The sequence below is a fragment of the Pseudophryne corroboree genome, chromosome 4, assembly GCF_028390025.1.
Source record: "Pseudophryne corroboree isolate aPseCor3 chromosome 4, aPseCor3.hap2, whole genome shotgun sequence".
Classification (NCBI taxonomy): domain Eukaryota; kingdom Metazoa; phylum Chordata; class Amphibia; order Anura; family Myobatrachidae; genus Pseudophryne; species Pseudophryne corroboree.
In genome coordinates, this window is record NC_086447.1 from 764,741,535 (window position 1) to 764,758,271 (window position 16,737).

A 16,737-nucleotide genomic window follows, 5' to 3' on the forward strand; every position below is an offset into this window, starting at 1 on the left:
TGCTGGGCCACCAGGGACAATGTGTCAACATTCTAACATGTCCGTATTTCAGAAGTGTAATTTTGACCATGTTGACATGATGCATGTGGACATATCCTACCACACCTGAATGGATGGCTTAGGTAGGACCTTAGGCTGGCCCCATCATGGTGGAACACTGCAGTACTGAGTGCAAAAAGGAGACAACTAGTTGAAGTTATAACAAGTTTCCTGTAGATCAGAGGTTCTCAAACTCGGTCCTCGGGGGCACACACAGTGCATGTTTTGCAGGTCTCCTCACAGAATCGCAAGTGAAATAATTAGCTCCACCTGTGGACCTTTTAAAATGTCAGTGAGTAATTAATACACCTGTGCACCTGCTGGGTTACCTGCAAAACATGCACTGTGTGTGCCCCCGAGGACCGAGTTTGAGAACCTCTGCTGTAGATGAATCGGTAGAAGGATCATTAATGTGTGTCCTTGGCCCCACATGAGACATGGCGGAGGGAGAGGTTGCAAGCTCCAGGTCCTACCTTGATGACAAGCTGGGTCACATTTAATTTTTACACCACTGTATATCATATCAGAAGTTGCATTCACATACAAACTACACACTCAAAGAATCTATTACTGAAGGCAGTCAAATACTTTGATATTAATCACATGTTATACATATAATCAGTTTTATTTTTGGAAGTTCTTGTCTGGCAGCTATATGAAATCCACCCGCACAAAGAGATTTTCCAGACACCATTCTAAATCTGATCTTATTTATTTGCTTCAGTAAGTGATTCAGTGGGGCTGCATTCAATGTGCAATGTAGTCTTATATTGTCTGTGGGTTTAATTAGCAACATTTGTGTTGTGGCTCAACTAATTGTGTTCCGTATTTATTTTTTCTTGTAATAATGTACTTTGAATATGCAATTATTAGTTATATTTGCCTAATAATGAGATCCTCCCTCATTTGCTCGCACAACAGCCTGAATCAGGACTAGATGCTAAAAGTGTGACACAGTGATACTGGTGGGTGTGGATCATTGGGTCGACAGTCACTAGGTCGACCACTATTGGTCGACAATGACTAGGTCAACAGATGAACTAGGTCATTAGGTCGACATAAGGTTTTTTTTTCCCTTTTTTGGGTGTAGTTATCTTTGCAAAGTGACCGGGAACCCCAATTAGTGCACTGTGTCCACTTGCATGGCTAGCTTCGTGCAAGGTGCCTCGCTGCGCTCGGCGCAGGTTACTATTCCCAATCGTAGTCCACGTGGATCGTAAAGTATGAAAAAGTTCAAAAAACTCCATGTCAACCTTTCACGTGTTGACATTTGCCATGTCGACCAATAGAGGTCGACCTAATGAGTGTCGACCTAGTTACTGTCGACCTAAAGCCCGGATACTGATACTGGCACATCGTCCGCTCCATTACTCTGTGTAATATTGTTGCAATTTAGCTTGTGAAGAATCTCTGTAGTGCAGTGGTTCTCAAACTCGGTCCTCAGGACCCCACACACTGCATGTTTCTCCTTCATCCACTAGGGGCCACTGGAGTGTAGTTACAATGGGGAGATAGTAGGTGGTATTGGTAGCTGGCACTTTAAAAATTCTCACACTGTGGCTAGCTCCTCCCCTACTATCTCCCCTCCAAGCCAGTCTTAGTTAAGTGCCCGAGGTAGCTGGTTCACTTGGGTTTAGCTGAAGAATTTTCTTCTTTTTTCTTTATTATTTTATTTTTCTTACACACACTCACAGACTGGCAGCTCTGCCACTGCCAGTCTGCACCGTGGGAGCTGCCGGCGGGGTCCCATCGCAGCTGCGTGCGGCTAGGGATGGGCCCCGGCTGAGGGAGACACTGAGCTCTCCTGAGTTGGCGGACACCGCTGCGTGCGGCGCGTGTCGCGGCCACTCCATCCAGCAGAAGATTCCGGCAGCATGGCAGCGGTGAGTATCAAAAATGGTCGGACACCGCTGCGTGCGGCTTGTGTCGGGACCACCCCACCACAGAAGATTCCGGCTGGACGCCGCTGCGTGCGGCGTGTGTCGGGGCCGATCCACCAAGAACACAGTGGTGAGTGAAGTATACTTTATTTGTGGTGGCTATGTATGTTTTTAGAGCAATGCACTGTTTATTGTTGTACAACCCACTCCAGAAGGGCTCTCTGGGGCTGTAATGTACTTTATTGTATCCTTACCTGTCCTCCTCATGGAGAAACAGACAGGATGATTGGGGGAGGCTGAGTATGTGTTTATACAACCCTGACTGAAAAACGGGTGTGTGTCATTCTGATAACCCTCCGCTCCCCCAGCTCCCCGCACCCCCCGCACAGATCCCCACTCAGCGCGACTCACAGAGCCGGCACAGGGATCCCGCTCGAGCGCAAAGCAATGTTTAAATTTGGCGCCTTGTACGGAGGGGGCGGAGCTAAGTCCCGCTCTGTAGAGCGGGCTCAGCGCTCCCTGCTCCCCGGCGGCGACTCGCGCTCTGTTCAGCGCAACACTCCCCGGCGGCGGCTAGCAGATACAGGGCTCTACTAGCGCTGTATAGCGGGCTCAGCGCTCCCCGCTCCCCGGCGGTGACTCGCGCTCTGTTCAGCGCAACACTCCCCGGCGGCGGCTAGCAGATACAGGGCTCTACTAGCGCTGTATAGCGGGCTCAGCGCTCCCCGGCGGTGACTCGCAGGCCCAGCGGAGGGTACAGCTCGCTTCCCGCTTAGTTTTGCAATAAGGCGCCATAGCCGGGGGGCGGAGCTAACTCCCGCTCTGTACAGCGGGCTCAGCATTCTCCGCTCCCCGGCCACTGTTATAGTGTAATAGGCATTTATGTGAGTTTAATGCACATGGTGCTGAGGAGAATGTGATATAGTCAGAGTGGCTCAGCACTAATCCAGTTATCCACTATATAGATTTTATCGCATAGCCCAGAGGAGTTTCACTCTGGCGGCCATTTCCTCCCTGCACAGACCTGGCTTCATATTTGCAGTGTCTCCTATAGCCCAGTGGGCTAATCTTGCATACTCAGAGACAAATACAAATAAAGTCCCAGGTATATTAACAGTTAACCCGCTTTACTCAGTGGGCTCCCAGGTCTCCCCATCGCTAGGCAACAGCTCTGGGATTTGTAACTTTTCGATACTTCAGGCTGCTGAAATATAGATACATTCCTCCTGCAGTAGAGTCCTCTACCCAGCATTTCCTTACTTGCAAATCAGGGAACCTGCTCTATTACAGTAGCTGGGACTCAGCTCAATAATAATTAAAAGAATCTACTGTGCAGTATTTATTTACCTACGGTGTGTGTGTATATATACATATATAGTTATGTTTGTGCATGTGTATATATATATATAGATATATATATTTAAGTGCGTGTAGGTATGTATATAGATAAATCCATAAAATACCAGATATAGGGGATAAAACAAAACTTCTGCAATGTTTTCTAATAACATCTTGCACATAACATTTTCCCCCATCTTTCTCACAGGCTGGTCACCATTTTGAAAAGCCAGCGGAACCTCCGAGAAACATCTGGTGCACCTTAATTAGCGGTACACTAAATACAGGGCGGGGTGTTGCCTTCCCTTTATTATTCCTTGGTGTCACTAGTTACTAATGCTATTTGTAATTGTGGAATGCGTGTAAGGCATCAGACAAATAGCGCTGCGGCTCAGTACGCTAGTAGCGGCTATCTGAACAGGGGTTTGAATCCAAACAAAACTTTAAGGAGAACTCCTATAGCCTAGGGCTAAGACTCCTGTCCCACAGCGCAGCGTTGCTGGTTCAGGTCTCCGCTGCTCCAGAAAGTTTATTTTAATCGTATCGGTCACTACACATTATAGTGCAGACCTTACGTAGGGCTCTGTTTATTTAACCCACCTTTTCTCCTTTCGTTTGTCTCTCCTGGGATAGTCGAAGAATTCCCTCTTAGGTGTGAAGTATGCGGCAGAGCCATCTGCTTCGCCCTCCACGCACCTGCACACCCCTGTTTGATCAATGATGCAGGTAATGTCACTATTAACCAGACAATAGCTCATCAGGTAAGCCCTTGGACTTTGGTTTCCAAGGTCACAGGATCAAATCACAGCGGGACCAAACACACCTTTCCAAAAAGAAACTTTGCTAACATTCCATGCATTACTGATGTCTGTTTTCTGTGGATCTGAACCAGTGTCTCAGAATATACAGGTACATAATACAGCAGTTCATCTGATACTGCAGGTAAAGGAGGAGGACACGTCAAGTCCATCAGGGTTCCACGCCATTGACGAAAATGACAGCGACTGGTTCAGTTTCGGATGAGCTGGGCAGGCTCCGGTAGGCGGCCGACAGACACCCGAATACACAATATCAGGTATCAAACAAGGTTTGTTTTCCTATCTTTTCCCCGCAGATGGCAGGAGATGGTATCAGAACCTCTCTAGGGTATACACCTCGGTGTATCGCCGGCCCATCAAGCCGCCGTTTTCCTGAGGCAACCTTGCTCAGGGATCCATCGACATATGCGGCAGCATGGTTCTACCGTGTCCGGAGCAGGTAGGTTGGGGAACAATTGTCCTCTAGGTTACAGGATGCTTCGCATCAGGATCAATTGATACTTTGATACAGGTCAGAATCACGATTCTGCTTTATGTTCCTTGGAGGTCTCCATGTCTACAGACTCGGACCCTGCATCTTCGCTTGGGCTGTCTTAACCCGACGACCTCTGGGGCTGCGACAGTGACAAGTAAACATGAAATCCTACGGGGCAGATGGTTCTGGGGAAGGAACTTTCTGCAGGATTTCTTGAACCAATGGAGGTAGGTCCACTTTGATTTCTCCTACTACTGCCCCAGCTCCAAGACAGACCTTTACTGGTCTTCCCTTTAGATTTTTTCGTGCCCTTTCAGGTTTTTGACTCCACACGGGTGATATCTTCGTCGCCAGGGGTTCTCAGGGTAAAAAGGCTGAAGCAGAGGTTCAACATCCTCAGTCCAGTCTGATTTTATGTCATCCTATACACCCATTACACCTGCAGGGTCCCAGGGTAGGCGCAGGTCGATGGGAGAAGGCTTGGGCGGTTACAACCGTCTCAGGAGTCCCTCGGCATGGGTCGGCTGATTTACGATGACAAGAGAGTCATACTGCAGGCTGCGCTCCATAGGTTTCTAACCGCAAAGGGTGTTGATCCCTGTTTTTCACATATCATTTGAATTAGGACAGTTCTCAGGCCTTTGTTTTCTTTTCACGTTCCGAAGCCAAGTGGCTCGGACAGGCCTATTCTGGCCTTACAATCCTTTTAGTCTGTGATTGCTAGTTTAAACAAGAAAGGGAGTTTTACGTGTCCCTTGTCTTCAGAGATGCCTGTTTACTGATTTCCGTTGGACAGGCTTTTTCTCAGATTCCCCCTTAACAGGATTCTCATTTTCACTGTAAGTCCTTTACTCCTCTCTCTTCCGCTCCCACAGAGTTTAGGAAGATAACAGAATAACTCTTTTTCAAGGGCAGTGGGTGACGTTGGTTCCCTAATGGGACAATTTACTGCTACTATCCCACTCTGTACATTAGGTGGCTTCTGAATATCCGGAGGATCCACGAGCTTCTGATTCGACACAGATCCAATTTATGCTCCGCATAGACGTTTCTCAACAGGGTCCGTCAGAGGTTTTTTCATTCCTCGGCACCAGAGACTCTATTTCTTCAGTCAAGTTGCGACGTAATGAGTGGTCGCCTCCATTCCTCTCGGAGCGGGGGACAACAATCTTGTTTCCAGATCAAGCCACCAGGTCAGACTCCTGGGTGAGGGAACATGCCCCGGAGTTTTGTCAGCTGGTCCGCTGTGGGCGGAGATTTCGGATCGACCTCAGGGCGTTCTGACTGACTCTTTAACCCTTTATTACTCTCGGACGGCAGTAGCCGTGGAGGCCCTCAGGGCTCCGGGGAGTTTTCTGGTTATTCTATCCTGCCTCCTTTTCTATTTCTACTTCAGGTTCAGTAACACAGGAGGGGATTATGCGTGCTAGTCCTCTCGGTGGCGCTGGTTGGGCCACGCATGACTTGAAGATACAGATACGCCTGTTGTCAGTAGAGGAGCCTTGGCTCCTACCTCGACTGGACTGTCTACTTCAACAGGCTCCTTTTTTCTCCTTGTTCAATTTTACACTGGTTTCGGTTACCCGTGTGACTGTTCACGAGACCTCAGAAGGGAGGAGTTCCCTAGTTCGGTTAGGCCTACTGGGCTCCGATTTCAGAAGTCTATTACCTCTTCTCGCTTTTGCCACTTTGGGAAAACTTTATGGAACATAATGAAGATAAAAGGGGTTTTTCCCCCTTCTTCCAGTTACCATTCATCTTTGGTTTCTCTGGGAGGTTTTTTGCTCCGCTGCGCTTCAAACCACAGTGACCGGAATTTTAGGTCTCTGCCTTTTTCGCTTTTCTTCCAAATGAGATTAGCCTAGCGGCCGTAAGTTCGGCCTCTTGTTCAGGGAGTACTCTATTGGCAACTCCCCGGGCTCGGCTTCGGCCTCAGCGGTCGTTTCTTCCAGAGGGGAGGTCCATTTTTCATATAAATCTGACACTAGTGGTTTTCAATCCTCTCTGAATGTTGTCAGGGCTCGTCAACTCTCTCTACAGAGGTCTCAGGCTATTCGATGAAGTGTTTTTTCTTCTTTGCTCTGGACGATGCTCCCGTACTAAATAGCCGGGGTCCCAGCATATGCTGGACAGTTGGATACATCTGATCATCAGACAGTCTTCTTGGCGGTTACTAGGGAGCCTCCGTTTTCCATTTCAGCGCGCTTTACGCGCATTGTAAGACCTTCGTGGGCAGCCGCCCGCGGGGTCTCCATGAATATTTTGTCGGGCGGCTACTTGGTCAAACCGACATTCGTTTTGTCAAATTCTACAAGTTTGACACTTTTACGGCCTCTGCATCACTGTTTGGCCGAGCAGTTTTTACAGGACTCTCAGCGCTTTCCCACCCGTTTTTGGGAGCTCTGGGACGTCCCCATTGTAACTACACTCCAGTGGCCCCTAGTGGATGAAGGAGAAATCAGGATTTTGGTACTTACCGATAAATCCCTTTCTCCGATTCCACAGGGGCCACTGGACGCCCGCCCAGCGCTGTTTCTCCTGATTTTTGTTTGATTAACGATTGCAGATCACCATATGACTGCTTGTTGGGTTCAGGCTAGCCTGGTTTTTTGTCAGGTTCTGTTCCAGGTTTAGTTTGTGTTCGCCTGGTTTACAGGGCGTCGTTAACCTCCTCTACCTTACGGTTTGTTTATTACAGCTCTCCTCGGGCACAGTTTAACGTAGACTGGCTTGGAGGGGAGATAGTAGGGGAGGAGCTAGCCACAGTGTGAGAATTTTTAAAGTGCCAGCTACCAATACCACCTACTATCTCCCCATTGTAACTACACTCCAGTGGCCCCTGTGGAATCGGAGAAAGGGATTTATCGGTAAGTACCAAAATCCTGATTTTGCAGGTAACCCAGCAGGTGCACAGGTTTACTCATTGACACATTTTAAAAGGTCCACAGGTGGAGATAATTATCTCTCTTGTGATTCTGTGAGGAGACCTGGAAAACATGCACTGTGTGGGGTCCTGAGGACCGAGTTTGAGAACCTGTGCTATAGTGCATCACGTCACAATCCAATTGTATTGTGATCTACATGCTGTTGGGATTGCAATCCTAGTAATATTGCTACTGTATACGCTATATATATTTGTGTCAAGCACCCGTTATGCAATGTTTAAGACACTGAAATCTTTTTGTTTTGTTTTATTGTATGTACATTTGATGGCATGAGTGATAGACATACAGTACACATGCACAGGAAAACCGACACACTGTATAGTTTAGGTATATTCTGCTACAAATTCAGCTACATTGCTTAGGTATATAGATAGATTTTGCTGGTTTTCAGTACTGAATATAGAATATTAGTAATAAATAATAACATTATAAAGCTGATTATTTGCGACCAAACTCATAGGAGTGGATTTCACATAATGGAGAAATAAACATTATTCTTAAAAAAATAAATAGAAATAAACAAATAAAAATAAATAAATAAACAGGCTTGTTGAAGTAGAATTAGGTATTTCAGCAGCTCCTCAAATTTTCGGCTGACTCCTTCATTTTCTGCATTTCATCCATCTCTGGGCTTTTTACGGTGTGAATATACAAGTCTATTTTTAGTCGAAATGCTATTTCCCAAGTTTACAGGCGTTAGATTTTTTTCCCCTCTCTATTCTTTTAGTGGTTGGAAGTGTTATGGAGATTAGCATAGATTAACAAATATGATTCTCCATAAAACATGTTGCCATTGGTTTGCTTACAATGGGGGATGATTTATTTTCAAGCAAGAAATCTGTGCATTGCTATTTTAACATGTTTTAACATATTTTAGCAAATAAAATGAGCTGCTTTGAATATGCAGCTGCTATGGAGATTGGAATTGGAATGAAAACATTTCCTTTTTTTTTTTATTGGCTTTATCATTTTCGACTCCTTTTCACATTTTTTTTTCCTATTGTGCAGCCGAAAGTACGCCCAGCAGTAAATATTGTTTCATTTAAATACAGGTATGCATTTTCTGCGGAATAATTTGAGGACATTGTATGAGGTAAACACTGATTAACCTCCTGAACAGAGATGCGTTTTTCTCTTCTTTCAGCAAAATAAGATTTCATTATCTTTTATTTGCAAAATAAAAAAATACATTCTAACACGTTCTGCATCAGTGTAGTAAGCAAACATCCACACAGATGTTTATAACAATATTACATTTATTTTGTTGTCTGACAAAAATTAGGAACTTAAACACTATTGCAGGTTTTATTTATTAAACTGCCAAAGTTGTTCTTTTGTATTTTATTTTTTTTTTGGTGTGTTTTTTGGACTAGATATAGTCAGCATATGCAGACAATAAAAATATTGGGACCTTCTTGTGCATAACAATTAAACAGCAGCGAGTATCTATATAATAATCTGATAAGGTCTGTCCCATCTCTTACATGCATGTGCAGTGGGCCCATCCTACTGCAGTGCATTGTGACAGACCTTAACAGGTGGACCTGGAAAGAGTAAGTACTGTACATGCAGCAATAAGTGGGTGGGGCTGAGCGGCAGGGAGTTGGGTGGAGCAGAGCTGTGGGTGAACAGAGGTGACCCGGCTTACGTCTGGCCCCTTTACTAGTGAGTGTATTATATAGCTCAGTGGTCTCCAACCTTAATTGGGGTGTGAGCTTTCGGAAAATAAAACCTCTGAAGGAGCTACCCCCTCCCCCCAATGCGTGTGCGTTCCTGTGAATGTGGCCTCACAACTACAAGTAATGCCCCCCCACGTAGTGCTAGATACACAAATAATGCCCCTCAGCAGTGCCAGATACATAAATAATGCCTCCCAGCAGTGCCAGATACAATGCCCCCACCAGTGCCAGATACAATTCCCCCCCGCAGTGCCATTTAAAATGCCCCCCGCAGCGCCAGATAAAAAACCCTTGCTGGCTTCTTCTACTGCCGCCGGTGCTGCTGCTCCTATATGAGGGACGGAAGGGGAAGAGTCTCCGGCGGCGGCGGGCATTTAAAATATGGTGCCAGTAAGTGTGCCAATCAAAACTCGCGGTCCGGCAGCCAATCAGGTGCCACCACTGCTGGTCCACTAGCTCTGATTGGCTGACGGCCGGCACCATATGAAAAAAATTAAGGGAGGCGGAGTGCCAGTGACTGCCCAAGCCCGTGCGAAAATACTACGGCGAGCTACGGGTTGGAGATCACTGATATAGCTTACACGTCTGTGCCGGACATCCCAGTGCTTCTCATACTCTGTCCTCTGGAATCAAGAGTTGGTTTTCCAGGTCACCTGTGAATTTTTTAAATGTGACCGTTGGTCATACACCTGTGCACCTGCTGGATGGTCTGAAAAATGTGAACTGTGGACCGGGGTTGAAAAACACTACATTTAACCATAGGAGAATATACAAAGTGTTCACAATAAGGGGGGAATTCAATTGCTGGCGATGATCTGGCTTGGCCGAATATGCACAACACCCGCCGCATTTTACGGCAGAGGGATTTTGCACAAAAGTGTACGCTACCCCATAGGGTAGTGGCCACTTTTGTGCGAGACACCCTGCCTTTGCTAGAAAAAATAAGTACACACTATATGGGGCGCCAAATGATAATGTTAAGCAATCAAATATATGAAAGAGTATTTTAGATATATAGAGTAAACGTCCCTTTCAAATACTTGCAATCAGGCATGTATGAAGTTCTCTGATTTCGTCATAATAGGGTAGAAGGTTTCATCAAAAGTCCCATTCAAGATGTCGTATGTAAAAAATAGAAAGAAGGGTATATCTAGTGCAACACTGTTTTATTCCTTCACAAAGTGATAGCACAAATGATCCACATAAAATAGTTTTTGGTATAGATAAAATTATGATAAAATAGTAATATGGAGCACATACAGCGTGGCATATACTGGTTGAGCCGTGTGAATAAAAGGTTGCAATTACCGGATAGTAGGAGGATGAATATCCTCAGACAAGCATGTAATCAGTCACCAGACAGCCTCCCGGGAAGTGGCACTCTGGATTATCCGGCAGCGGCTCCCTCCACACACAGCAAACCACGTAGTTGCAGGCTGTGCCAACGCGTTTCAGGCCTTACTAGGCCCTTTCTCAAGGCTGCCTTTGCTAGCATTTAAATGTCGCAAATGCAATTCATACACTTCATATTGTTCGTGGAAGTTACTACACATATTCTCCTACACCAAGCCTCAATAGGCTAGACACCCATGCATCTTTTTCACAAGAATGTGCATCTCATTCACAATGTGATGTGCCAAAACCACTTCATGAGACTGTACGGAGTAATTTTATATGTAACACTTGTTCAACTGTGTGCAACTGAGTCTGAATCTGTATACGAAGCACAGCAGAACTTGGTGGAACTAAAATCCGTAGCCGCTGCATTGTAACACTTAAGTGTAGCATATCAAATTAATCAGTGCAGTCTTGTGAAGTGATTTAGTCGCATCGCGATTAAGATGCATGTTTTTGCGAGAAAGATGCTCACGGTTACTGGTGTGCTGAAATGGGATATTTGGGACAACTCCAGCAAAAGTGTATCAGGACACATCTGTAATTATTTACCACCAAGTATATTTTAGATACAGTACATATTGGATATCATTCAGATTTAGAGGTACATTGGGTGTGTATGACTTACAAGAAACCTGCACAGGAAAATATAGCGTATGTTCTCCCATATGCAGAGCTGTAAGCATTTATAGATGAGGCCACTTCTGCTACTGTAGCTGAAGCGCCTGGTTTATTAGCAGTCATCACCATTAGCATATACAGGGTATATACTCTGTGCAATAGATATGGCACCTAACAGGCATATTTTTTGCTTATGAGCTGGTCTGCATGGTCCGTATTTGCGGGAACACTCCCTCACTTAATTTTACCTATGTGAGAACGTCTCCTCCCACCCCAGAAGTTAGGAAAATAATGGTTTCCATCACATGTGGGATAATTTATATGGCTTGTATTTTACCTGTGATTCTTGGAGGTCCTGAAGTTACTGTTGTAAATCTGGGAAGCCATGCTCGCTGACACCTACTTTGTTTATATTATGAATGTAAGTCTTCCATATACCATCACTTGAATGAGTTAAAATCCAGAATATCATCATGTTTTGTGCAGAGCACATCAAGGCAGATTTGAAAGCAATACAGGTAACAGGCATCCTTACAACAAGTGCTACACTATGCCACACCATGCAAAAATGTTGCAGTGGAGGTCCTGTGGTCAGCACCTTAGCAAAGGTCTGTGCTCTCCTGGACCTCCCTTACCCCTGAACATGTAACTTGCCCATTACTCTCATCATCAAGATACATTATCCCAGGCCTAGATCTTTGAGATACCAAATATTGATACAGTAGGTGGTACTAATCATCTTTTATAAAATATAAAAATCTTTGTAGTCTCCCAGGTACTCATGGTTTTGTCCTTTCAGAGGTAGGTTACAATTTGTTCCTTACAACACATGTAGTACAATTCACTTGCATGAAATAAAAATAGAAAATTGTCTTGTAAAAATGAGTGATACAGATGTGTCCTCATACATCTGCAGTCACACCGAAGAGTCCCCCTTGGCATGCCAGGTCGTGTAAGAATCTTCTAGCATTGGGTGCCTTTTTTGTAAAAATGTTTATTTGCAATGCTACAAATGTGTCCTCTTACAGCTGTGCTCTGAGCTCCAAAGGTCGCTTTGCACATAGTGTTAGTGCCGTGTGACTCTGTAGCACAGAGCGTCTTTTTTGGGGGGGGGTTTCTGCGAAGATACATCTTATACGCAAAGTAATAGGACACACAAGCAGCTTCTGCTGATTATAATAAGCGGCATGCCTATATTCTGTGTGTGTCTGCGACTGTATTTGCATACAAAATGCTATGCTATGGTGTTTTCCTGGAAAACTCTGTAACGTGGCATTGCAGATGCATATAGAGCTGCAATATGTCTTGCAGTGCATGACGTATTGAGGGTGGTTATATAAGGACACATCTTTACTGTGAAAAAGTGGGAATTAAACATAAAGAGATCACTTATGATAAACAAGTGTAGGGTAAGCATCACAAAATAATATGGTATAACAAACCCTTAATGAGGTTGCTTAGTAGCCCCATAATACAGTATTATAGAACATTCTACCCTGTCTATAGCCTATACCATAATATTTCTAACACAAAACCTTTGCGGGCTACACCAAAATTGTCTGCAGTAATTTATATACAGTATGCTGCTTCTTAGAATACTGACATATTATAAGTTCAAATAAATATATACTCTCACAATTTGATACTCCGTAGAGCCGCCCATGGTTTTTTTGCGTGCACATATTCCATCTTGGCATGCCACAGCAAACATGGTGACAACACATACTGGTAATATCCATTTAACACATAAGGTTTGACCTAATATGTGATTTTGGCTTTTAGAAGTGTTCTGTCTATATAGGAGGAGCAGCCTTAACTTTTAAATGCATTATATAGGCTAGCTAACATGCAGCACCAAATACAGTATAATACCATTTTATTATTTTTGTTTTTTATTATTGTTTTTATTACTGTTGTTACACCGTGTGTTTCTTCACACATTTATAACCTGGCTGCTTTGGGTGTTGAAAATTTCCAAACTTTACAAACCTTTGCACAATTAAATGAAATGTTCTAGTGGAATGCAAGAGCTTTTAAGATATAAACCGAGAGGACACATAAAAGACGCATTGCAGTTTATGATGTGTAGATACCCACCTGGAGAGATGAAGGCTTGGGAGATGAAGAAAAAAAATTCTGAAAAAAAATCTCTAAATTCAGAAACAAGATATGACAATGATGGGAAGGATTTAAAGTGGAATGGTAACTGTTATAGCCCCCAGATGTGCATATTTTATCTTAAGGCACCATTTGGTTTAATAAAATGTAGATCAAAGCTTGTCCTTAACCTATAAGTTTCTTAAGTCTTAATTATAAAGGTTATACTTCCAAAGGACAAAAGCATTATTCATTTATCTGTTCTTGTCTTCCAGGTTTATCTTGCAGATTATGGACTTTCTTACCGATACTGCCCCGATGGGATGCACAAAGAATATAAAGAAGACCCTAAAAGACGCCACAATGGGACAATTGAGTTTACCAGCTTAGATGCTCACAAGGGGGCCAGTATGTTCCTTTTTTATTATTATTACTATATGAGTAGTTTAATTAAAAGAATATATAATGTGTAAAGTGAACAGGGTTCTTTTACTCTTTCATTTTATCACTTGTAGCTATATTTTGTATAGTATATTATCTTTTTAACTTAACGTATAGCACCTTGATTTCTGATTAGTACGTGTGTATGTATTTATATGTTTGTAAATGCAATTCAAAATGTTTTATTATTCCAAAACAGACAAAGCAGTACTTGGGGCACTTTGCAGCAAAATCGGTGTACTTTAAAGCATCATGAATATGCTGACGTTTTAGTGTTCGCACACCCCTTTTTCAAGGTGTAGATAATAAATATATATATATATATATATATATGTGTGTGTGTGTATATGTGTGTGTGTGTGTGTGTGTGTGTGTGTGTGTGTGTGTGTGTGTGTGTATGTATGTATGTATGTATGTATATATATATATATATATATATATATATTTTATATAATATATTGAAGCATAGGGGTATAGTTACCCTCCTGGTTTTGCATTTGAACTGCCCTTTTCAATCTTGGGGCTAAAACCGACAGCTAGTGCCGCAACGAATTATACCCCCTGGAGTCTATTAAAACCAATCTCTGCAAAGGTGAAAAGTGCAGATTTGTCCAGAAGTTGTCTTTAATATAGAAACATTTTTATTTTGTTCTGGTCATCCTTCTTCATATGGGGCCTGATTCAAAGATGTGCAGTATTGCACAGTTGCAGGGAAGCGACTGAGCAATACCGTACAGCTAATATGCTAATGCAGCAGGAGGCAGGCCCTGGGCTCTGCATGCCTACAAAATGGGGTACCACCCCCCCCCCCCCGTTTTTTAGAATGGCCCTGGACAGTGGTGCCGAGAGAGGGGGGTGAGGGTACAAATTACCCGGGGCCCAGGTGTGTTGGATGGGCCCAGTGAGGGTCCAGTAGGGGCCCAGGTCTCCTCCCCCTCACGTAGCAGCTGCAGCTCTTTTCCTCAGCCCAGCACATGCTGCTGTGTACTGGGCTGCAATGTGGCCATGGAAGTGCTTAAAATACTATTTCTCTTACGTCCTAGAGGATGCTGGGGACTCCAAAAGGACCATGGGGTATAGACGGGATCCGCAGGAGTCTGGGCACACTGAAAAGACTTTAACTGGGTGTGAACTGGCTCCTCCCTCTATGCCCCTCCTCCAGACCTCAGTTAGACTTTGTGCCCAGGACTGACTGGACACTCACTAGGGGAGCTCTCCTGAGTTTCTCTTGAAAAGACTTTTGTTAGGTTTTTTTTATTTTCAGGGAGACCCAGCTGGTTACAGGCCCCCTCACTGAAGCCAGAAGAAAGAAGTCGGGTGAGTATGAGAAGAACAGAAGACTTCAGGACGGCAGAAGACTTCAGTAACCAGGTACAGCGCAGCTCCATGCTCCCACACACTATCACTAACGGCACTCACAGGGTGCAGGGCGCTGGGGGGGGGTGGGTGCCCTGGGCAGCATGTTACTGGGGTCCGGGAGCCGGCAGAAGCCTTTTCGGCACCGTTTCGCAGACCCCCGCCGGCATTTTTAAACTTTTCAAATCTGGCGGGCTGAAGCGCGCCGGGAAGGGGCGGAGCTTAGCCGCGCGGCTCACAGCGCCATTTTCTCCTCCAACACGCTGCTGAAGGAGACGCTGGGCCGGGACCTCCACTGCTCCTCTCAAGTAACGGGGAGCTAATCGAAGGGGGGGGGGAGGGCGCAGTTGTGGTGCATTTTTATGATAATTAAGCAGCGCTGGTCACATATATCCCTTGACGGGATATTGGGGCGCTAGGATGTGAGCTGGCATACTCCCTCTGTGTCCTCTATCTGGGCTTCATTGTGGGCCTGTCCCCTAGCTGAGACATTGTGTGTGTCGATAATACGTGTCGGCATGTCTGAGGCTGAATGTTATTCACCGGAGGAGGTTGGGGGAGCGGATGCGGGTCTAGATTTGGGCCTGTCGGCACAGCCGACACCTGATTTACTCACATTGCTAAGTACAATCAATACGAATGTAGCTTCTTTATCAAAGAGATTGGATAAGTCCGAGTCACAGACGCAGGTGTGGAAAAAGTCCATAGAGGAGGCTTTGTCTCAGGTGCAGACCCCGTCGGGGTCGCAAAAGCGGCCATTTACTCAAGTGGTAGATACTGATACCGACACGGACTCTGATTCCGAGGTTGATTTCACTGAGGCTGCTTTGCATCCTTGTTTAGTGAAGAGTATTCAATACATGATTGTGGCTATAAAAGATGTTTTACGCATTTCTGATGAACCTGCGGTACAGGAAACAAGGATTTGCTTGTTTAAGGGAAAAAAAAACCTGAGGTGAAGTTTCCTCCCTCTCATGAAATGAATACTATTTGTGAAAAGGCTTGGGAGTCGCCGGACAAGAGGTGGCAGATTCCCAAGAGGATTTACATGGCGTATCCGTTCCCCTCTGATGACAGGGAAAAATGGGAGTCGTCTCCAAATATTGACAAAGCTCTATCTCGTTTGGTTAAGAAAGTGGCGCTTCCATCTCCTAACATGGCAGCTCTCAAGGATCCGGCGGATCGCAAGCTGGAGACATCTCTGAAGTCCATTTTCGCTAATTCGGGTGCATTGCTCAGACCTGCGGTGGCGTCGGTGTGGGTGAGTAGTGCTATTGCTAAATGGGCTGAGAATTTAGCTAATAAGATGGATACCCTTGATAAAGATAATGTTCTTTTGACTCTTGGTTATATCAAGGACGCTGCAGATTACCTGAAGGATGCGGCGAGGGATGTTTGTCTCTTGGGATCAAGAGCTAATGCCATGTCGATATCGGCCAGGAGGGCGTTGTGGATCCATCAATGGAATGCTGATGCAGACTCCAAGAGAGCTATGGAAGCTTTACCCTTCAAAGGTAATGTCTTGTTTGGGGACGGCTTGGCGGACCTAGTCTCTACCGCGACGGCGGGTAAGTCCTCTTTTCTTCCCTATGTTCCCACGCAACACAAAAAGGCACCCCATCAGCAGATGCAGTCCTTTCGTCCCAATAAATA

At 44.9% G+C, this 16,737-nt stretch overlaps 1 protein-coding gene across 3 annotated transcripts in view; it reads left to right on the forward strand.

The window, feature by feature from the left end:
• VRK2 (VRK serine/threonine kinase 2) overlaps positions 1 to 16,737 on the forward strand; it is a 183,124-nt gene that overhangs the window by 67,072 nt on the left and 99,315 nt on the right. For all 3 annotated transcript variants that reach the window (XM_063918204.1, XM_063918203.1, XM_063918202.1), the window contains exon 8: positions 13,563 to 13,695. In XM_063918204.1, coding sequence (XP_063774274.1) covers positions 13,563 to 13,695 — 133 coding nt within the window. The remainder of the gene's footprint in view (positions 1 to 13,562; positions 13,696 to 16,737) is intronic.